Below are 24,566 nucleotides of genomic sequence, written 5' to 3' on the forward strand. Positions count from 1 at the left end.
CCCAGTTCCAACACCAAACCAACAATAATAACAACCACAGAAAACTAATCACCTTAATTAGTTAATCACGAGGGGTCTAGTTTACCACAATTTTCTAATCACTTTCACCGTTGATACAAAACACACACCACACACGCGTGTGATAATGCCGCCAACGCTTCCAGGGGAAAACTTAATTAATAAAGGAATTACAACTCTTATTCCTAACTGGTTAATTTTTAATTAACCCTTAACTACATCATTCAAGGTAACCTTGTAATACAGAATTTAACTACTGGTACCATATCACAATAAAGACAATAACAAACTACAGTTACCTAGGTTCCTCTAGGATGACTGGTTTAAGCTTTAATAATTTAGACAGTGAAGCCTAACAATTCTACTTCGTCAGTTCTACCGGAAAACACTGTCTAAAATAATATTGGTACAATACGGAGTATTAAAAAGGATTTTAAAGGTCACATCAATCACATCAAGGTTATACAACAGAGCAGTAAAAATATATATTTACCAAGTCCAAACGGCACTAACGTTCCTGGGGCCTTCCTTTTGTTTCTCAGCGATATCTCTAAATTCCTATCTATTATGACAAATCCGAAATATCGCAATGGGGGGTACAAGGTTAGGGGGATACCGAGGCACTGTAACCTACAAAGTGATATTTCCATCAGCGACCCAAGACTGCATATTTTTCTTAGATGGTCAGACTAGCTGTCGCCAATCGCTAAAAATCCCCGGTCGTAAAACAGAACTTGCGGAGGTATTACGTAACTACTGGTCACATGGCCTCCGCATCTGGTCTGGGTGTGTATTGGGAACAGCTCGACCACCGTCGCGCGGAGGTATTACGTAACAAAGTGCCCACCTAGTCTTAAGTGCATATTGGGACTGCACACGGCCCTCTAAAAAATTAATATCGCCACAGGCGAAAAGAAATTAAGAGCATGTTCCGTCACACACTGTCACGTCTGCTTTCATCTCTGGGTCAGGTCACGTGCATTATGTATTTTTTCAACAAAAACAAATTATGGAAGCCCATCTTACCTACATAGGATGCTTTCCAATCCAGGACTTGGAATGTACACATTCACCTGTGGCATGTGTTTTATCTATCAACGGAATACTCTTGTAAGGTTATAAACATTTTATTAATTGATATTTGTAGTTAACTGAATAAGGTAATAGATCAAATAATCAAACTGATTGTGTGATTACAATGCGTGTGCATTGTAGCCATTTTCCCATGAATAGGACGCTTCATGATTCTTCGAGGATATAACCATATATTTTTTGCCACATATTTTAAAGCATGTAAATATATATAAGAATTATGTGGAAATAAATGTCTCGTCAAGCATAAATGTTTTAGATGCACTGTGTTGAACATCCATAGGTGCAACTTTAAACCAAGTTTCATTGATATAGGACCTATAGTTTATTAGAAACAGAACTAAAAGCTAAAGCACATATAAAAGATACCTTACTATACTGCAGGAGTAGTGTATATGGTGTTGGGCAGGGTTTTTTTCAGACTATCTAGATCATCTGTTGCAATAACTATATCACTGTTATCAGGCAAGACCTAGTCTCTATATCGGAATTAAACATACATTCATAACTGTTAAAAAAAGACCATATAGAATTATAAAATGTTTCTTTTAAAAATGCATTAGTAATTTCAAAGGAGTAGATTATACATGATCATGTCACTGTTTTTTTTGTAAAATAATTTAGTTTCAGGAAAACAAACTTTCACTTCCGAATAGCGAAGATTCATCCTCATCCTTAATTTCTGAGTCATGAAATGAGGGCTTTTTCTTGAAACTAAACAAATTGTCAAGATCATCGTCACTGTCATGAAGAACGGTTTCTACTTTTGTCACATCTTTTTTGTGTCTTTTTCTAGAACCTGCAAAGCAGTCAATACTATCGTCTATAAGAGTACTGTTATTTAACAGATCAGACATGAAACCACTCTCATCATTTGTGGAAAAGTTAGACTCTGCTGATTTGGAAGACATATGCACTTTTCTTTTCGGTGATGCGTTAGGTGGTGGCTTTTTTAGTTTTGCTGAATTCAGAAAGATGTTATCAATGATGGAGAATCGTTGATTATTATCTGAATGTGTCCTCTCACAAAGTCTCTTCTTGTTTAACTCTGATTTTGACAACGTATCTACATCTTGGTCAAAGCCCATTTCACTCAAAAGATTGTCAGTGTCCGCTACTTCCCTAACCTTTGAGCATTCCTTGGCATCAAAAATGTGAAACACATTACTTTCCACAAGTGAAGAATTATCACAAGCAGACAACAAACATGTGGTTGCATAATGCATTCCTTTCTTGTCTGTTAAATTATGCTTCTGCTCTTGCTTTTCCATTAAATTAAATTTGTGCTTTTTCTCGTCTTTCAAACTACACTTCTGATCGTTCTTTTCTACTAAGTTACACTTTTGTTCTTTCTTTCCCATCAATGGTGTTCTAAGTCGTGTGTTTGCAATCCTCTGTTTTCTCTGCCTTGGTGTTTTTAAGAAATGTGATGAAGGCTTCATTCCAATTTCTAGACTCAATGCAGGACTTTGATCAGTAACCATTTCTTTGTCACAATCATCTTTGAAAGATTCACTGTCTGAAAGATCCACAAAAGTTAATCCAGTAACAGGTTTCTTCTTTGAAGATTTTGGAATCTTAGCTCTTGAAACAACTGACTTTGAATGCTCTGAGGATATAAAAGGAGTCATCAAAATATATTACAATTTGAAACTTTTATTTATTATGTCAGACAATAATGGTGACAATGAAATTGTTTATCATGTACTAAAATTTATAGACAAATGTATAAATTTCTAAACGTGATCAAAGTAGCACGACACTGCACAGAGGTAGCTAGTTTGTTTTGTTAACAACACAAACTAGAACACATTGATTTATTAATCAATGGCTATTGGATGTGAAACATTTGGTAATTTTGACATATAGTCTTAGAGAGGAAACCCACTACATTAGTAGCAAGGGATCTTTTATATGATTCATCCCACAGACAGGATAGCACTGGCTGGAATGAGAAACAGCTCAGTGAGTGCACTGACAGCGATCAATCCTAGACCAACCACATATCAGGCGAGTGCTTTACCAATGAGCTACATCCTGCCCCTTCCAAAAGGCAGATTTAAAATATTAAAATTTTATATAAATAAAGTGAAGTATGTGTGATATATGATCTTGGTGACTGAATAAAGGTACCTACCACTCCACTAAAAAATCCCTCGGATTTGGTTGATTCACAAAAAACAACCTAAATGGTTGTCAAAATTCTCTGGAATTTTACAGAAAATTGTCATCTCTGATATTTTAAGCAGTGGTGAAAAAAAACTGAATTTACTGAAAGCATCCAATATTCTCTTACAAATTAACCAAACAAAAATAATTCTTTAAAAAAAATGTTTTGATACCTTTGTTACTTCTTTTTCTTGAACAAGGCACATTTCTTGTTGCTGCATCTTCCTGTTCAGTGTTTAAAGTGGTAACCTTGGTGATGACCTCAGCCAAATCAGGGTGTTGATCAATATAAAATGATTTTAGCATATCAAAACACTGCTTTGTATCTGAACACAGAATTGACTCAGCTAATGCCAGTGGTGATTCGTACTGCAGAACTTCTCCAAGTTTCTTGAAGTGTTGTCTGAAAATAAAGGAAACAATATTATCTAAAACATTTCTATGACTATTGGAACTAATCTATTTTTAATCTACCTTTTATATAGATTTTTTTTATTGATTTAAGTTAAAATTACTGAAAATGACCGTAAGTTCAACCAAGCCTTCTGCACTATCTTTTATGTGTGTTAACATTAAGGTATTGATGGTCATAAATTACATCCTTTAAAGTTAAAGTTTATTTTGTTGAATGACACCACTAGAGCAAATTGATTCATTAATCATTGGCTATTGCAGGGGTGCAGAAAGTACTCGCCAGCTCGCCAAATGCGAGTAAAAATTCTGACATACGAGTTAAAAAATGCAACTACTAGTCCAATGGGTGATCTCTCTGTCTTGACTGACTGACTAATAGACAACAGAAACAGAAAAGAGCCGGTCAAATATTAATACTTCCTAGAAATGGCTTGGGTTTTTTTGTTAAATACTTGAATTTTATAAATATACAGGAAAGAAATGTGAAAAAGTTATATCAGAATATTTAAAACATTTAGTGATTTGTCAATCAAGGTATGGGGCTTGATTTCGTTTGCCATGTGATGTTGATCACTTACCAAGGGTACTTAATAATATATCATTTGAGGTGGACAGTGTATATTATAATATTGTTAAACAGTGATATTGTTCTACAAGCTGGTGGACAAGTAGAAATTCTTGCGGACTAGTACATTTTAGTTGCTTCAGACTAGTGAAATATTTTCTATTTCTACACCCCTGTATTGGATGTCAAACATTTGTTATTTGGACATATAGTCTTAGAGAGGAAACCCACTACATTTTTCCATTAGCAGCAACAGATCTTTTTTATGCACCATCCCACAGACAGGATAGCACAAACCAGTTGTGGTGCACTGGCTCTAATGAGATAAGCCTATCAATTGATTACATCCTTTAAATGGTATGAGATAGAATAACTTTACAAACATGACTCATCTCAATTTGAGAATAACTTTACAAACATGACTCATCTCAATTTGAGAATAACTTTACAAACATGACTCATCTCAATTTGAATCTCACCGTCTAATTGCACCGGGGGTCTGGCCAACAAGTATTCTGGTGGACTTGTGCTCTATTGCTTGTGGTGTATTGTGGTCATGTTTTTTCTTCTGACGACTTGATCTGTTATACAACTTTTTCACTTCTGGTGGGTCTGGTGCTTCATCATTGGACTGTTAAAAACAAAATATTTATATTATGACACTTTAGTACATTGTTGTGACAAGGGATTTTTTTTAATATGGACTTTCCCACTACCAGTTGTAGAGCACTGACAGGAATGGGAAATTACATAATGGGTCCACACATACCCCAATTCCAGCCTCGACAAAAATTGCTTTTTGTCAATAATTTCAGTTTGACTTATGTAAAAAGGAAAGGTGGTTTGGACATAATAAAACTGCTTTATTGTTATGGACATTAAAATATTACTGACAATATAAATAAAACAGCAATATTTTCAGAATTGATTTAGTTTACTCAACTCTACATTTGATTGTTCTTTTTTTTGGCATCTTATTTATTTATATTTAGTTTTATTGTACAAAAAAAAGATTTAATGTGCTGAGGAAAGGGACAGAAAGTACTCTACATATTGGTTGGCAATTTGGTCAGGACCTGGGCCATATGATGTTGGTCTAATACCTCGGAGTATGGATCCACTTGCATTGCCGGCTCTTGTGAGTTCTTGTGTAGCTCGTAGACCTCCTGCATCGCTTTTCGACTCATGTGCTCCTCTGCTCTGCTGGGACCAACCATCTTGTCGTTTGCATGAACATGCAGAACACCACACATCTCTGTTATAAATAACAATACAATTTAACACAATACTGTTATTTTAACAGTGCAAACAGGTCGTGTCTATTTGGCTCTAAAATGAGATTGCCTCTACTACAAATATTTAAGTTTTTGTTAGAATACATATTTGGCTAAATTTACAAATGATATTTATTCCTTAGACATGTGTAACTTTCCTAAATGGACATGTAGTTTGATTAATGTATCATAAATGTAGGTGTTCAGATACAATCACACAAATAAAATTTTGACCCCTTTTAAGAGTTACATGCATCGAAAAAAACCTTGTGATGGTCATCTTTCATTAATATTTTATGTAAGTAACCAAAAACATTTATGTATATTTTTAAGATGTATATTTATATCATCAGAAGACTGTGGTTTTCCAATTTCAGCTAGTTTCTTCTTACTGTCCATAACACATGACATACTTTCTGTGGGAAAATGTATACATTTGATACATCAGTCAGAAAAATCCAAGGACCAATCTAATAATTATGCTTGACAACACCTGAGAACATTGATTTGAGCAGATATTTGGTGTCAAACATTATTATAGTGTTTGGAGAAAAAACCCATCGTTGTCACAGGCTGTTCCTGCCAATAATCAGCATAAAATATTCTTGCTGCAGTGTAATTTCATAGTAGTAAGAAATACTGGGTCCTAATTATTGATTCAGTTTGAACATTAGAGACAGACTTTTAAACTTAGAATAAACATTATGGAGTACCTTATATTCTTGCATATGTGTAGCAGAACATAATATTTTTTAGGTGAACTCGATATACTACGAAACACATAAAACAGTCTTTGACAAACCAGCTATGGTGCAGAAAAAGAGCCCCAAAAAGTAACATAGATGTATTGAGTAAATATTAAGAAGGATGTAAGACATACCAAACACGGAGCTAACAGAGGAAAATGAGCGAGGTGGCGAATGATCTATGAGCGCTTCATTAAGTCTATCATCATCTATAACTTCTGCAGTTTTGCTCTTGTTCTTCCTAGCTGCCAGTGGTGGTACTGCCCTTGGTCTTTCCAGGTTTGAAACCAACTTTTTATCTCTGGCAGTCTTGTCTCCTCCTACAGATGGTGTTCCTTTTGTGTGTTTGTTAATGTCTGCTGGAACTCCTGGACGTCCAGATGACTTCATGTGACACTCTGCGACTCCATCAAGTTCATCCACTCCCGAGTCTGTAAACAAAACCTATATGCAATTTCTGTAAGTCATTGACTGGTTTTGAAACTCAACTATTTCTGAATATCTCTGTTTTTTTGTACATTCACTTTTGAATTTTTGAAAGAATGATTATAAAGTTAATTACCTTCTTTTTTTTTAACTGTATGATAAAGTTCATCTACACATACTTTTGGAAACAAGATCCTTATGGGAATTAAAGTTCAATCATTACTGAGATTGTTAATAGACAAAGATAAAGTTTGTTTTGTTTAATGACACCACTAGAGTGTTAATGTCAAATGTCATTCACAAAATTTGTTTACTTAGTATTCGTAAGTATGATTTATTTGCAAATAATGAGCTATTCTGGTGGGGGTTTTACTTAAAATTTTGCATCAAAAGGGAACCAATTCATATAAAAACATTATTGAGTTTTAAACTCATACCAACTTTTAACATTTTTTAAAAACAATTTCATTGTAATAAAAATGTTTCTTTACAAGTTACCATCAAAATGCATAGGTTAAATCTTCTTTTTAATACTGGTACAAAGACAACTGGTGGAACAGCCAAAGTAAAGCATGCGCAATTCTACCTTTAGTCTGTGTACTGTATTATCGATTACTTCAGTGACAATGCAAGTGAAGATGCTTACATTGGCTGTTCTAGAATTTAGTTTTCACCCCTGTATTAAAAAATGATATTTAATCAATATAATTTGATGGTAATTTGTTAAGAAACTTTATTATTTACATAGAAATATTTTAAAATATATATATATATTCCAATTGGTATATGTTTAAACCTAAATAATATTTTGTTATACAAAGTTTAACTCTATTCATTACGCAGTTACACTGCAATTCCTTTTTGATGCAAATGAACTGAAACTTATTATATCAATTTGAATGTGTCATACCCTCTGAATCAAAGAAAGCAGCAAACTCTGATCCCTTTGTGTAGACACTTTCCTCATCAGAACTGGTTTCTACAGAATCTTTCTCGTCCTCACTGTTCTCTTCATCAGTCTGTCCTGACAGTGGGACGTACTTGGCTACATCACAACCTCCAAGCTCTGCTTCAATCTTCGCATTTCTCTGTAGTGAACAAAGAGAAGGATTCTGTTTTAAATTGAATACTAGTTCTGCTGTACAGTGAATATCTTAAACAAATGGGTTTTTTTTCACAAACTGAATGCCAAAATGTTTATCTTTCAAAATTACAGACTAATTTCCATAAAAAGAAGCTATGGTTTTTAATCTTTGAACAAACTGCATTCACTACGCTAATCGAAGATCATGCCTGAAAAACATTCCTGTCCACCTGTTAGAAATTATGATGCTTCAGTCAGACAAATTTCAGATCAGCACCTACATTTTGAAGGAATGAAAAGGAATGTGTATAGAAACAAGGCATATTTTAACTAATTGTAATACAATCATCGGCAATTGTGACAGTCTGCAAAGTTAAGAGAAAATACCAGCTGTTGTCACACACACACTACTCCTTTAAACTGGACACCCATGCATTCTGTTTAGTACTGATATTTAAAAAGGGAACATGAAAAACGTAATTCGAGTTTTCTGAACTCTCCCACAGATAGGACAGCATATACACAGCTTTTTAAGTGCTAGTTTTGAGGTAGTTGATAGAACAAGAACAAGTAATTAATCAGTGGGTCCAGTGACTGATTATACGGTTCATTTCACCCCAAGCATGTGTTCTAATCACTGAGCCACACTCTGCTCCTTTACCCGGAGTTTTCAATCTTAGCCAGACTTCTGTTTGTCCCCCACCCCAAAACAATAAAAAAATCCTGCTTTTCCATGTCTTTAAAAACACTATCTTACCTTAACCTGTTTTAAATATAAAGCATTATGTGAATAAATACAATTGGAATCACCTTTGGCCAAATTATTTCAAAATTATGTTTGGCCGTTGGAAGAAATAGTAAATTTATACGTACAAAATTAATTTAAACAAAAATCGATACAATTATTATTGAGATCCTACAAAAGATGACGATGTGCAGAAGTGCATTTGTTACAGAGATATTCATATTCTAATCAAGAGAATATAAGTAAATTGTAATTTTAATAAATTAAATGTAAAAATATTTTATTTGCCAAATACCTTTTAAAATGGCTACAAACTCAGGATAGTCTGTTTAAACAAAGTATGTGAACAGTTGAATAGTTACCTGCAAGACATCCATGGTGAGACATGATTCCCCTGTACGCAGTTTGAACATGTTTTTAACACCAAACAACTCCCCTGTCTGCATCGGGTCTCCCTGGATTCCATGAAATAACCTCTTGGCATTTTCAGTTCCCACAGCAACGCTGTCAAGTTGCTGAAATAAGATAACAAGCCTTTGAGTACAATTTCAATACATTTTACTAGACAAAATTAAGATCTGGTAATGAATTAACTAAAAATAGAATGAATCACAATAAAAAATTTAACACTTCATATCTGTGGGGTGGGACGTAGCCCAGTAGTAAAGTGCTCATCTGATGTATGGTCAGTCTAGGATCAATCCCCATCGATGATCCCATTGTGTTATTTCTCACCCTAGCCTATGCACTATGACTGGTATATCAAAGGGTATAGTATGTGCCATCATGTCTGGAACGGTACATATAAAAGACCCCTTGCTGCTAATGAAAATGTTTTGTGGGTTTTCTCTCTATGACTTAAAAGTACCAAATATTTGACATCCAATGATTAATAAATCAATGTGCTCTAGTGGTGTTGTTAAACAAAACAAACTAACTTTTCTTTCAAGTCTGTGTACCCAATCATCAAAGTTAAAATATATGGGATACATATTTAAACTTTTTAATTAAGTGCCAAATATAAAGAATCGACCAATAGCCTTAGATAATTTGTAAAAAATATAAATTAAAATTTATGCAGATGGCTAGGAGACACATCATTAACAAAACAATCAAATATCTAAGAATTCATTTTTAAAACACAATGTACGCCAATTTCAGATTTTGTAGTTAGCAGTTAAATGTCTACTGATGTTAGTATAACTCAACAATATGACAATAATGTTTCTTTGAAAATGCAAATATATAGTGATTTGGAAATTAACTCTTCATTTGATTTTAAAAACATTGTAGATTGCTTATACAATGAAACCTCTCAAATCCAGACCCTTTGTAAACTGGAATTCCCTCAAAATCCGAAATTGTTCACAGTCCCTTTTTAAATATTACTACAGAATATAACCTCACTAAACCAGATACCCCTTACAAACCGTCCTTTTTACTTGGTCTAATGGGCGTCTTGTTTGGAGGGTTTCACTGTATTCTGATAAATATGAATGGATATAAGTACCTGTTTATACACTTGTCTCAGATAAACATTTTCTTCTATTGTTCCCACGGAGATCAAATGAAACACTTGTACGTTCTTCCTCTGACCAATTCTGTATGCTCTGAAAGCAATAAATTATAAATATTATATCAGAAGGTAAAGATGTCGCATAAACAATATTTGAGTCATATAATAAACTGTTGGTAATGTTTCAATTACTCATTAGTTGTAATGGTCATGGTAATTAAACACAAAGGGGCCAAATGCGATCCCACCGTCATAAAAGTACTCCTAGATTAATCAAAGTTTGTTTTGTTTAACGACTCCACTAAAGCACATTGATTTATTAATCATCGGCTATTGGATGTCAAACATTTGGTAATTCTGACATGTAGTAGTAGCCTTAGAGGAAACCTGCTGCATGTTTCCATTAGTAGCAAGGCTGGCACATGCCACGGCCTTTGATATACCAATTGTGGTGAACTGGCTTGAATGAGAAATGGCCCAATGCACCCACCGACGGGGATCAATCCCAGACCAACCACGCATCAGATGAATGTTTTACCACTGGGCTACGTATTACTCCTAGATTAATTAAGACACGGTTTAACTAACCTATCCTGTGCCTGAAGGTCGTGGCTGGGGTTCCAGTTGGGGTCAAAGATCACCACTTTGTTGGCACCAGTCAGGTTCAGACCAAGACCTCCAGCTCTGAAAATAGAATATGATAAGCAAGCTGAAGTAATAATAATGGTATAAATAAACTTTTAAGATTCCAGATAAAAAACATTTCAGGCAGTTTCAATGTCATTTGATATTGATGGGCTGATTAAAACATGAAGATTATTATTACTGTTCCTAAAGGTTTCTACAACTAGTCTTACATTTGATGTCCTTTGATAAACCAAGGATGGAGCATATGATAGATATAGAATACTTCATCTTTTCATTAAATATCTTCTCTTTTTTTAAATAGCTAAATAAACAATTTGTGCACTTTACTTTTTTGGGAGAAGGTGAGACACATATTACTGGTGCAAAGGAAACTTAACCTTTAAGATGCAGCTAGTTTGTCGATATCATGATCATGTAAAATTGACAACGTCTGTACAATATTGGTGGTGCATACAGTATTTTTATGACACACCTATTTGTTCAACAGGTAGGTAATATTTCATGGAACCCAATTCTGAATGTAAAAAGGCCACCATTTTATAAATGCCTAACAGATTTATTTGCAACTGATAATTTTAGTTCCTGAGATTATGAATTTAACATCCAGCATTAATCTTCTTTTTTTTTTTTTGTTAATACTGGGAAAAATATGTCACACAAGCCATTTCCTTTTAGCTTAAGTACTGATGATGAAACCAAATGTTTTAAATAAACAATTTTCAGACTTGTATCTTACTTAAAAAATATATTTATTCTGTTACTCTTATAATCATCCTGCAAAGTATCTCAAGTATTAGACAGTTTACAAATTTTAAAAATTTAGTTTGCATATTGAGACTAAATGAAACCGTTATGATCAACTAATATTCTAAACAGAAAAAAACTTCTGTTCACTTAAAAAAAAGAAAAACAAGCACCTACTTTGTAGATATTAGACAAATAAAAATATTGGGGTCTTTGTTAAATTCACGAACAATATCCAGCCTTTGTCGATTGTTGACTGATCCATCAATGCGGCGGTACTCATGACCAGATGCTATGATGTATTGCTCCAGGATATCCAGCAACTAGAAGAAAGGAATATTACTTCAATACATCACACCCCATTTAATATGCATCTAACATTAGCTAATTCTTATGTCATATACTTCAGTGTCATAATTGTAATATTTGATCCAGTCTTTCAATGAATGTTATTTGAACTTCATGCAAGTGCTTTGTTAGCACCATTTCAGCAGCTCACCTTGATCAAACTGTGAGATAGACTTTGAGATGACAAATCTGCAATCACTGCATAGGTTACTTCTCGTAAATGACATATATATGTACTATACCACAGACAGGTTATCACAGGTTATCTCTTATTCATTTAGTAAATAAACTAATATTTTACACAGTAAGACAAAGATGACTGAAAAAGTAACTTTTTAATTTGACAATTTTATCTTAAATAAACTAAACTTTTGTATTTGCTGTGTTTGTTTCATGTGTTAAATAAAACTTAACTCTACAAATTAACAAGATAGCTTTTATAATCAAGTCTACTAATATAAAATACAAATAGTGGCTTATATAATTTTCATATTAATAGAATCTATCACAGTTGTGAGGTACATTTTGTCCCGAGGGTTGGAATGGTCTTATCTACACCTTACAATGGTGATTGATTATTTTTGTTGCCCAATTACAGTAACAAAATATTAATTTTGTAAGCTATGGCTTGTTTATTCTAGAACGATTCATAAACATTTCACTTACAAACTCATTTAATCATATACAAAAAAATATAATCCACATTATGCAACAACATAAAATGTAAAAACTAAACCATAAATATAAAATTAAAAATATTAATTTGTTTAAATGTATTTAAAACAATGATACATTGTGAGATGGCAACTTGGGGAATACCCAATTCAACAGAATTATGAAAAAAATAAGTTATGGCACACCAATCATCATAAAACATGAGTGATGACATCAGGAATATATAGATTATAGATTTATCTAGCACTGTGCAAAAGCTGGCTAATTCAGTCCAGTGGGCAAGAATATGTTTTATTATCAACATAGTTCAAGATATTCAGGGAAATATAATCAGTATGACCCACGTGTGTCATAATGATTTCACGTGCACAACGAATGACGGCATAACTTAGTGCGGCTTCCCCAGTGTAAACACTTATCAAAATGGCGTCATTTCTGAAAATGACATCGTTTCGTTTCGTTTTAGTAACGTTTGAAACGTTTTGACATGGTCCTAGTTTGTTATTCATAAAATAATGTTTTGGATAATAAAGAAATTATTACACTTGCGTGCGAATCGTACTGATTTTACGAAACGAGTGTCACTCTCGCTCGGGTAATACAATAATCCTGACACTCGTTTCGTAAAAACAGTACGACACACAAGCTCGTATAATAATCTTTATATATAACACCACCTGCAGTAAGAGTTAACTTGTTGAGATGCTGATTCAAGAATTGGTAATTTGACATACTCCTACATTACTTTGAAATACAAGACTGTTTGCTACTACTGATAAAACATAGAATATCTTGGTATGGAACAAAACTACCTACCCTGGTGGAATATGAGAAAATCAGAACCTTGCTGTGTGTTTTCTCAAACACTGACAGGAGACCTTGTAGAACCTGAACAAAAATAAATTCAAATGCTAAAACTAATTTCCTGTTCAAATCAGCTGTAATAAACTGCAATGAAACTTTATAAACTGTCTGATATATAAGTAGATATATCCCAATATACAAGTAGATATATCAAAATAAATGTAAGAATTCACAAACATTTATCAATGCATAGTGAAGAATGTAAGAAAAAAAAATTACTGGCTAAAACAAAGGATATGTTACTGAATTCTGCAAACATGTTTTCATATTAAGGATTTCAAATAAAGTGTTACCATGGTATCACACACTAAGTGAAGTAACAGATATGGGTGTCAAATACAAAAGAAACTTTCCAAAATAAAATCCACCATTTTTTAACTGAAAAAGTAGACCCAATATATATCCTAACCCCACCAATATTTATTAACAATTTTACCATAACTTTTTTTTTTTAATCAACTCTCAAATTTAAAACTCACCTTCATTTTTCCACAGTACTTAGGATCTGACAACGTTCTGAAGGATGCGTCCCGTGTTAAACCTACAAACTGTGGATGATCTTTGAACGCAATATCACAAATCTCTTTAGAACGCTTGATCTGGTTGTCTGCCATCTTGGCATGTGGAATCAACAGAGCCACATGGTTGGCAACTTTCAGAAGTAGGTGCATGAAGGACAGGCACAGAGCTGCAGGGGAAAAACCATTGCTTCCTTTCTGTATTAAAGAACAATTTCTGCATGTATCATGTTCCTTTAAAATTATGGATCACACCGTTCTTCCATATCCTGTGACAATAGTTCAATGTATGAAAAACTCTATATTAAAAATGTTTTATAATAAACACCTGCAGTTATGTTATAACAAGAAGTTAAATCTTCTATATTCAGGGTTTGTACACCTTTCTGAACTTTATTATTCATGACTTTCCATGTTCCATGACTAAATGATCAAAATTCTATGACCATTTTAAAATCAGCAAGCATTACTTATAGTGTAGAAAACATGCTTGAAATGTCAATATAATTCAATACAAAATCATAAATTTCTTTTACTATGCCTTTTTTTCACGAGGTGAGGAGTGGGAGAGGTTATGGTGGTGGTGGCTCTCGGATCACCCTATATTGCTTCGTTAACCATCCAGGGCGGGATTTAGCTCAATTGTTTGAGTGCTCGCTTAAGGTCACCGGATCAAACCACCTCGGTGGATCCATGTAACTGATTAGATTTTTTTCTCATTCCAACCAGTGCACCACAACTGGTCAAAGGCTGTGGTATGTGCTTTCCTGTCTGTGGGAAAGTGCAAATAAAAGATCCATTGCTGCATTAGGAAAACTGTAGCGGATTTCCTCCGATGACTACGTGTCAGAATTACCAAATGTTTGACATCCAATAGCCGATGAACAGGCCCTAATCTTATCGGTGAATGAGTGTTTTATCTGCCGAAAGTTGAGTCAAGTCGCCAAGATATCTGCAGTTGTGAGAAGTCGTAGTCGCTGTAATATTTTTGACCTAATCAGATTTCAAAATCGAAATCACACTACAGACATCAAGATCCCGACTTGTTTAGTGTCAAAGCTCACTTTGCACCTTGTCCCCGTATATCAGCCAGTTTTGTTTCTTTTTCTTTTTTTTGCGGGGGGGGGGGGGGGGGGGGGGAGAGGCGCCAGACTGTATCCTCGATTAATTGTGAACTGGCCTATTAATGGGAAGTGGTTTCTGTGCATGCAGTTGTTTGTATTATGCAAAGCAACCAAGGGGGTAAAACTATAACAGGAATAACAATACTAGTCGTACAATGAACTCTACTAAAAACCAAACTAACCAGTTTAAAACTTTCCCAAGTAAAAGGGCGAATTTTCATCCAAGCCGAGGTGGATTTAATTTGATATAAATTGAAGTCACGATTCTACAGATTTTCCATGACCATAACTGCACAACCCATATTGTTCCAGGTTCATTTTCCATGACTTTCCATGGCCCGTGCAAACCCTGTATATTATAACATTATGAAAATACATATAGTGGCTTATTTAATTCACAGATTACACCATAAAACACCACCTGCAGTGCTGAAAGTATCGAGATGTTGATTCACAAATAGTTTTTTTGACAATTACATTTTTTAACTCATGTAACAGCCACTCTAATTACCTCCCTTGACTCACCCTAAAGCAACAGCGCCCTCTGGTGCTGCCACTCCTGCAATCACATGGGTCATTCATCTTGAGTACAATCTTCATGTCAGGATGTCCAAGGATTGCCTTATACACACTCACTTGTAATGCAGACAGCTTGCAGAACACTATGTTGTCCTCTACAATAAAACAGATTCTGTGAAAATTCATCATCAGTACCGTAACCTTCTGACTACTCCAGGCGTGATGATGATCATCTCGCCCAACGTCACACAAGCCGATATACTGTATACCACATATTCATTTATATTTCCCACCCTTTTGCACACGGCAACAACACTGATCGAGACTAATCAGACTGATAATGGCTGTTATAGTTTTTAGTTTTTGTGTGAGAAATACCTGGACATTTTTAATTGAAAAAGTGGTTTTCAGCAAGTATTTTCACTTGACAACAATGGCGGAATGTCATGGTCATTTTCAGGAGTTGATAGCTGATTGTGACAGCTAATTTGGTAATGAATTTGACCGTTTTACAAACAAAAAAATCACGAAATATTGGGAATCATTTCAAAAAAAGATTCTGGTCAGAAAAATGTGCTTAATTACTTACAGAAAAACCCACAAAAATAATACTTACCGATTCAAATTTGAATATTATTTTATGTATTTATAAAAAAAATTAGTAAACATTTGCGAGTTAAAGTTATAAATTTGTACCCACTTAATGTGTGGTTTTTTGTAAAAAAATTCATCCTGGACCAACTTTTGGTAATAAAAAAACTATCAAAAATAAAATAAGACATAAAAATGAAAGGAACATTTGTCTACTGAAAACTTCAGCATCTTTTAAATTAATACTATTTGGTGTCTAATACAGTTATTTCGACACTTGTTCACAGGAGGAAACCTGCTGCCACCACACAGGCATTTCCAACTAAAAAGCAGTAAAGGATCTTTTAACAGGGTTCATAGCCTTAAAGATCAAACAAATTCAAAGACTTTTACCTGCCATTTTCTCAGAGTTTCAAAGACTTTTATACAGCGGTCAAAGACAATAGAATGCGATAAAAATACCAAATCAGTTCATTTATGTTGCTGTTCATGAACTTTTTTACATGCATCATGACAGATTAAACCTTGTAACTGGAAAATATCAAGTGCATGCAGCTGTAAAAAGATATCATCATTGCTTTGGCTATGATTTGTGAGAATTTAAAGACTTTTGAAGACTTTTATTACAATTCAAAGACTTTCAAGGAATTTAAAGACCTACGAACCCTGTTATATCTACTTTTCAGTAGTCCTTATACGGCCTTTGATGTACCATTTGAGGGACACTGGTGAAAAATCTTGGGTGAATGCTCTACCACTGAGCTCATCCCACCCATGGAAAATAAAAATGCAAGAACATATCATTGTTAATGTCTAGGAGTTACCTTTCTCTGGCAACTGGTCAGCAATAAGTTTCTTCGTTCTTCTAATCATCAGGTTAGATCGTATCAGTGCAAACTTTTCCTTTTCTGCCAAAAATAAATACTGGTCACTAGGCATATTCCAAGAACATTTCTTAATTACAACTATTAAGGTTTAAAAAGAAATACTAATTTTGTATCAAAGAAGGAACCTAAAATAACTCACATGTGTTGGGTAATTATTTTACAAAATTACCATATTTCGCAAAGAAAAAGAAATATAACTAAAACAAATCAGTTTTATGAGGCTTTCGGGTTATAGCACACATTATTGTGTAAAGTTGGCTCACTGCACAAAATTAGCATCTTGACTGTATATCAATTATTATTTCACAATCATAGTTTAAAGGGACATTCTTGAGTTTGCTGCATTATAAGATGTTTCCGACTAATAAAATATTTCTACGATTAAACTTACATATCAAATATATTTTCTTGTTTAGAATATCAGTGTCTGTATATTCAATGTGTTTCTGCTCGTCTTAATATTTTTAAGAAGCCCAAACTGGATTTTGTCTTCAAATTATGACGTACGCACGAAAAAAATATTTTTAGTGAATAAAATGAAATTTAACCTAGTACAAATATTAGAACGATCAGAAGCATGTTTAATATACAGCCATTAATATTTTATACAGAAAAATATATTTGATATGTAATTACAATTGTTAAAAAGTCTCTGTTAGTCGATAACATCTTAAAAATTGCAGCAAACTCAGGAATGTCCCTTTAAAACACTGTGGTCTTTCTAACATAGGCTGTTGTTCTTTATCACATTCGGACTGATTTGAATACTCACTTTTTCTAGCCTCAGCTAATTCGCGCTTAGTAGCATCATGTTTTTGACCCTTCTCAATAGGATATGCAAACTCAGTGTCAAATAAGTCATAAGAACCCAAAACTCCAGGCTGGGCCCTGCAGCAAAATACAAGATCTATCTAAGACTATGACACAAATGTGTACTATATAAACTTTATGAAACAAGTGCAGTATTTTATTAATATATAGTAATTATCAGACAATTCTTACATGAGTTTTATCACTTCATGTAACAAACATGATAAAAAAGAAGTATCTCTTTAAAATCACAAAATATTTAGTATATTGATGAAATGTCAAGACAATGTTGTGGTTTCGATGTAATTATTTATGCATTCAGTAACTCTTTGTAGCTGTGATTTCACACCAGATTCATCTTTGATAAAAATAGGTTGTGTAACTTCTACTTTGTGTAACTTTTCCATCACTCACTCTCATGCATACAAATGTACAAGTACACACACAGACACACATACATATATACCTACTCACACACATGATAATTCATTTCAAGTTCTGAAGCATTAGGCACATGATTAAATTCAAAGACAAATAATAATCTAACATTCTACCCATCTCTGACCTCATTCAGAACCCTGATAAAATGTTTAATATGTTTTTGTCTCTAGAACACCAAATTAGTTTTGAGTGGTACCCACCAGTCAAGTATTGACCAAAGTTCTGTCATATTGTTCTGAAGAAGTGTCCCCGTCAAACCAAACCGCTTCTTCGTAACCAGTGTCCGCAGTGCTTGAGTAGTCTGAGCTTTCAGACTCTAAAACAAAACTAGATCTAATACAATAGAGTACATACTATAAAATGTATAATAATCATTATAAATGTAGTAATAATAATAGTAACAACAATAGTAATAATAAGTAAGTAATCTTTTGATCTTTAAAAATGACAAAATAGTTTTATGTTAACTAAAGAAGTTAAATAACACACTACTTTTATGGATAAAAGTTTAATGAATAATGATTTGAAAATTGAGATCATATTCGATCACTTACTGTTATTTTTATCACAATTATAGTGTAAAGTACTAGAATTTCATGTACTAATTTTGTAAACATAAACATAAAACAAAACAAGCGTTCTGAGAGTACTGCTAAAGCAATACACATCCCCTACCAGGCCCAACAATTTTTCTTATTTCGTAAATTCAATGGCCACAACTATGTAAAAAATTGGTAATTCGCATGAAAGTATTCCTTTGTCTGCAACATTACATATTAACGCTATACACAAAATTTCATCTCAATATCTCAAGGAAAACTGTATGTTGAACAGACGGACGGACAGAGGGACTAACAATAAATGTACATTGCTTGTTAGTCCTAACCTTTATTCTGTGGACTTCATCAACTATTACAGCATCCCAGTCAAGAGAATGAAGTTCATCCTGAAAATACAATTCTCGCCTTAGTTGTGTATCAAAGTAAATATAAAAAAATTAATGATGATATCCATGTAACATACTTACTAAAACACACTGCATGTAAGTGTGTTAAAGTTTGGCCTGCCAAATAATTTCATGTGACGTTGATTTCTGATGTATGTAAGTGTCCATTAATATCTTTTTCCATGTGCATAAAGTTGTGATGACTTAGCATTTACAGTTTCTGAGAAACAGAATTAAAACAGTAATATTATTAACTTAAATTACAAACATCAATTCAAGAGATCCAGTATCAGGCTCTGGGCTACGTCTCGCCCCTATAATCTGGCAAAGGCTAAATCACTTAACACTCAATACTTTACAAAAAATAATTTCATTTTACTAACCACATTATCTCTGAAGGTTTCAAAAGTTGTGATTACGACTTCCACCTTTTTGTTCTTGATGTCCACTAAACAAGATTCCTTGTTTGTTCCATGGTACTTGCTGGAAGCAAAACAAAACAGAATCAATGTCTATGTTTGGTTAGTTTCATCATTAACTTAATTACAGTGCCTATTTTTGTAAATCAGACAATGCATTGAAAAGCATCACACGCTCCTGCAACACAAGCCATCTGACACAAGACTTTGTTCAGAGACATTTAATGCATTTCAAACTTGCTATAAAGTTAAACTGAATTTGATAATGAGTTTTTTTGCAATGTTTGAAGTATTCACCAAACCCAACTACCACCATAAACCAACCATTAAAATAAATCACGCACTCACTTTAGTCATTTTGATGATAGAACAGAGAGCTCCACTAACGGAAAACATATCACTGGTTTTCTCTCTAAAACAATGTCAGATTTACCAAACAGCTGATGATTAATAAATCAATGTACTCTAGTGTGTTATTAAACAAAACAAACTTCAACTATAAGCATAGTTACCAGGGCCCATATTTTTGAAGCTATCATAGGGCTACAAAATCGTATAACTAATCATATTCTATGAAGTCACTATGGCATGTGCTGTTATAGCCTACAATGGTTTTACGAATTCGTGGCACTAAGATAGCTTCGAAAATCGCTAGCCAGGCCAGTACACTGTGTTAACACTGGTGCACTGACTGAATGTATCATGGTACGGTATATGCTTAAGAATATACCTTTAACATACATACACAAATCCATGTACATTTGCGATCATAGACAACTGAAATGTTAAATTCACAGATGATGATATTACAACGTATAGTACTAATTTATGGTACCTGGTAACAAAGTAGCCCCAGGTGTCGAGCTCATCAAGCCAGTTATACAAGACACTGCCTGGACCAATGATCAGAAACTGTTTCTTGTTCTCGGTATCTTCCAGCAGATCAGCATGCTCAGAAAGCTAGCAAACAGAAAAAAAGATAAAGTTTGTTTTGTTTAACGACACCACTAGAGCACATTGATTTATTAATTGGATGTCAAACATTTGGTAATTTTGACATAGTCTTAGAAAGTAAACCTGATACATTTTTTCATTGGTAGCAAGGGATATTTTATATGCACCATCCCACAAATAGGATAGCACATACTACAGCCTTTTATATACTAGTCGTGAAAAGTAGCCCAATGGGCCCACCAATGGGGATCACCCCCAAAACTGACCACGCATCAAGCGAGAGCTTTACCACTGGGTTATGTCCCGCCCCCTAGCAAACAGAAACGTCAAATTTCTTATATATAAAAGACTCTATACATTTCAAACAGCAAATAACCAGAATGTCTGTGTTTTAGAAGCAACAACGCAAAGAGTAGAAAAAGGTCCATGTATTTTTCACCAACAAATTGTTTGACGACTTTTTTTTGCTAACACCTATCCCAGGGCTAGCTCTGGCACTCACCAAATACACCAATTGCGAATTTCAAATACAATTGGTGAATTTTATTTTAATTTAAAGAATTAATTTCATGTAATAATTGATATTTTGTTAGAAAATAACTGTGTTTCTGAAATGTTTAAAAGTTTAGTAGATAATTTGGCAAAATTTTCTGCTGCCCCAGAGCTAGCCCTGTATCCTTAGACCTCATCCTAACTATCTGTCGGCTAAACATTTGTTAGAAAAAGGTCTCACTATTTAGGATGATGAGAAAACTAACTAAATTGGATCAAACATGGCCTATCAGTGTGTAAAAAACTTCATTTATATATACTAAGACAAAAACATTTAGCAATTTGGTACTACTGCATTGCACTTTAAAATACAAGCAACATTCAACGTGACAATTACACATTTGATTTTGTATTAAAAACCTCCTGTTACTTATCATGCATTAATCCAGTCTCATTTCATTTTTAAAGTATCTTTCAAACTTCAAAAACTGCAGAAACCCAGTTATTTTTTAACAAAATATCAATTATTTCCTGAAATTATTTCGCCAAATTAAAATAAAATTTGCCAGTTGTTTTTGAAATTCACAATTGGCGAATGTGGCGAGTGGCAGAGCTAGCCCTGAAAGTCATGAATTTCTTTTATTTAAGCACATTTACCAAATTGCTAAATATTTTTGTCTTGGCATATATGTCAATTAGATTAGAAATTCATAGCAGTTTGTACATCTTTGCTGAATAAATCACTATATAATGACTGCAAAAGATCACTAGCTATTTACCCCTGCAGTGGATTATATAAAGACTAATTAAACGTTTAATAACTTTTTAATCTCAACTTAAGTATTATAAAAGAAAGCAGAATATTTTACCTTTCTGATAAACCTTGGTTTCTGTCTCATCACATCCACTCTGTTTCCCTTCTTGTGAAGTAAAGCAGCCAAAAGTCCAATTACCTTAAATTACAGTCAAAGATAACAACAATACTTTATACTTCAGATATATTTATCCTACAAAGACTAATTAATATTAATAATGAAACATGAAAAATATTGATCATATTTATAATAAAGATCACTATGAAAATTTTTACTCATTATGTCCAACTACTTAATTTTTAATTTTAGTATGAAATTAAAAAAACAATGTCCATCATAAAAATATCATTAAACAAATAACATATAATTATAAAGTAGACATTCAATATATATTTTGGAGCAATATCTTGTAAAAAAATACTGTAAAACATTTTTGGACCATTTATGTGCGAACAATAATTTACTTGGGCTCCATCTTTATTCTGATATACCCAAATCTTTATATTATGCACTATACAGGTCTACCAATGCTAAATTGATTTTTATGTCCGTCATGGAAGTAGTGTTATGGGGCTTTAAAGTGTGCCATTTAATATTCCTAAATCTAAAGATAAAGAAAAATTAATTAGATATACAGTGAAACTCCTCTAAACTGGAACACCCTCAGTTTTACCAAGAAAAAAGTCTGGTTTTAAGAAGTATCTGGTTTAGAGGTTCTCTCAGCATCGTAAAGGTCTAAAATTAACGAGCTACTCTCGATTCACTAATATCAAAACCTATATTAGCTCGGCCATTTACCTTTCGACCGACCGTTAAAAATTGCGCCAAATTCCCTCAATCAAAATTGCGCAACCTTTTCTCTTTGGCATTTAACTGCTCCATTCAAATTCCATAGCACCACCACCACCCCCACCCGCCTGCTACCGATTTGATTGGGCTGCTGGTGCTCCCTTGCACCTGCCAGTGCAGGCGGTCCCTCCTCTCCCCTCCCCCCACCTTTCCTGTCATGGACGGAGGAGCCAGCCAAGGCCGGCTCTTGTGCCCACTACAGGCGTGCGCTACAACAGCTTGTTCTGAATGTGCACGTAAAACCCTATGACATGACATGACATGAGGTTCTCTTCTATATTTATATTTAAAAAGGGGCCGTGAAAAACGTTTGGTTATAAGAGAATTCCAGTTTACAGAGGGTCCGGTTTTGAGAATGTCACTGTATATTTAAACACTTGTTACATAATATGTGACCCGCTCTGGCGAAATCAGTCGCATGTCGCAGTTTCAATTTTGCATAATGAGGCAATTAGTGAAAAAATACACTACATTGTGAAAATTGCGATTTTGACAGAAAACAGTACCTACATGTTTAAGGTATCATTTCAAACTACCCTCGTTTAATTTAATAATGTCTAAATACTTTTTATTACAATTTTTAGTTGGGGTTATTATTCAGAGTCGAAGCAATGGTCCGAGTTAGGCTGTTCTTTGTTAATTTTTACCACTTTGAATTGCGGCAGCTGTTTGGTGAATAGCTTCATATTTAGTATCAAACTGCACCAAAATAATTCCTCTACACCATCCTTTCAGAGACATGTGGGTATGACTTAGCTGTAAGCAAATAGGAATCGAAAAATGACCATACACAAACTAGTTTGTTACTAGGCAGACATCTTAGCTAAGTGATATACGCCTTTTGACTGGTCACTGACAAGGTCACTGCGGCTTTCTGGGTAATCGAAGCATTCAAGCTTATAGTGGTTCGTCGAACGAAAACACAAAGGAAGAAATAAAAAGATGGCTGCGCCTACGTTTTTTGTTCGAAGAGCAATTTTTAAATGTGAATTTATGTACCATTCCAATCAGTTATTTTACTTTGTGATGGTCTTAAAGTGAGTAAAAAAGACGCTCTTCTTGCTAGAGCTTTCAGTGAGCTGAACAATCTATATTTAAGTGGAGTCAATTTGGTTAATGAGTGGACAAATGTAATTTTCCGATTATCCCTGGGATGTGGACGATCACGATGACGGGGACGGAATTCGAAACGAAAATTTGTTCCTGGGTGACCCAGGATGTGACTTTAGGAAAATGACGTTAGTTATTTTAAGTAAAAAAAAAATAAAGGAAATAATAACCGACAAAAAATCACACATCCTTCCATGGATTATCTCTGGAAAGTGGAATTGGAATGTTAAAACCATCTAAAAGTTATAATAATAATAGTTTCACTCTGTATATTGTGTTTGACTTATTATTTTAGAAATTTACTATCTACTGGATTTTACTGCTTAATTTATAATTTGGAGCTTATATACATGTAGCTCATAAATTTGCAAAATTATTTTCACAACCACAAAAAAAATATATATACTGTGTATTAAATTATTTAATTTTATCGTATTTAACAACCCTTAACCTACAAAAGCTTTTTATTCATATAGTTTATAATTTAAACTTAATGTGTGCAAAATTTGAAAGCTGTACCTTTATTTTAAGTATATTGTTGCTATGGTGTTTTGACACCAGTGACCAAAATCCAGGACCTTATCTTCGGCGGCCATTATCTCAAAATAATGATCTCACATATCACTGAATAGTTTTTGCTCAAACTCTGTCAAAAATCTATATATTTTAATAATTTTTGCACTACATTGAAGCCGAGACTCTACAGGTTAAGAATATGCATAAAAGTCAGGGTGGGTCACATAAATTCTTTAATGACTTTGTA

At 33.8% G+C, this 24,566-nt stretch overlaps 1 protein-coding gene across 2 annotated transcripts in view; it reads right to left on the bottom strand.

Moving 5' to 3' along the window:
- LOC121374156 (DNA excision repair protein ERCC-6-like 2) overlaps positions 1 to 24,566 on the bottom strand; it is a 49,199-nt gene that overhangs the window by 14,885 nt on the left and 9,748 nt on the right. The window contains exons 9-28 of one of the 2 annotated variants that reach the window (XM_041501124.1): positions 21,899 to 21,982; positions 20,419 to 20,543; positions 19,548 to 19,647; positions 19,105 to 19,164; positions 18,419 to 18,534; positions 17,740 to 17,855; positions 16,905 to 16,988; positions 15,496 to 15,644; positions 13,808 to 14,044; positions 13,281 to 13,352; positions 11,619 to 11,764; positions 10,638 to 10,733; positions 10,044 to 10,143; positions 8,896 to 9,048; positions 7,615 to 7,792; positions 6,413 to 6,709; positions 5,362 to 5,513; positions 4,738 to 4,889; positions 3,453 to 3,682; positions 1,731 to 2,719 (exon numbers count right to left, since the gene is read on the bottom strand). In XM_041501124.1, coding sequence (XP_041357058.1) covers positions 1,737 to 2,719; positions 3,453 to 3,682; positions 4,738 to 4,889; positions 5,362 to 5,513; positions 6,413 to 6,709; positions 7,615 to 7,792; positions 8,896 to 9,048; positions 10,044 to 10,143; positions 10,638 to 10,733; positions 11,619 to 11,764; positions 13,281 to 13,352; positions 13,808 to 14,044; positions 15,496 to 15,644; positions 16,905 to 16,988; positions 17,740 to 17,855; positions 18,419 to 18,534; positions 19,105 to 19,164; positions 19,548 to 19,647; positions 20,419 to 20,543; positions 21,899 to 21,982 — 3,630 coding nt within the window. In that variant the 3' untranslated portion in view covers positions 1,731 to 1,736. Of the gene's footprint in view, positions 1 to 837; positions 2,720 to 3,452; positions 3,683 to 4,737; positions 4,890 to 5,361; positions 5,514 to 6,412; positions 6,710 to 7,614; positions 7,793 to 8,895; positions 9,049 to 10,043; positions 10,144 to 10,637; positions 10,734 to 11,618; positions 11,765 to 13,280; positions 13,353 to 13,807; positions 14,045 to 15,495; positions 15,645 to 16,904; positions 16,989 to 17,739; positions 17,856 to 18,418; positions 18,535 to 19,104; positions 19,165 to 19,547; positions 19,648 to 20,418; positions 20,544 to 21,898; positions 21,983 to 24,566 lie in introns of those variants that run through there. The other variant, XM_041501123.1, reaches the window with a different exon arrangement.

The sequence above is a fragment of the Gigantopelta aegis genome, chromosome 6 (assembly GCF_016097555.1).
Source record: "Gigantopelta aegis isolate Gae_Host chromosome 6, Gae_host_genome, whole genome shotgun sequence".
Classification (NCBI taxonomy): domain Eukaryota; kingdom Metazoa; phylum Mollusca; class Gastropoda; order Neomphalida; family Peltospiridae; genus Gigantopelta; species Gigantopelta aegis.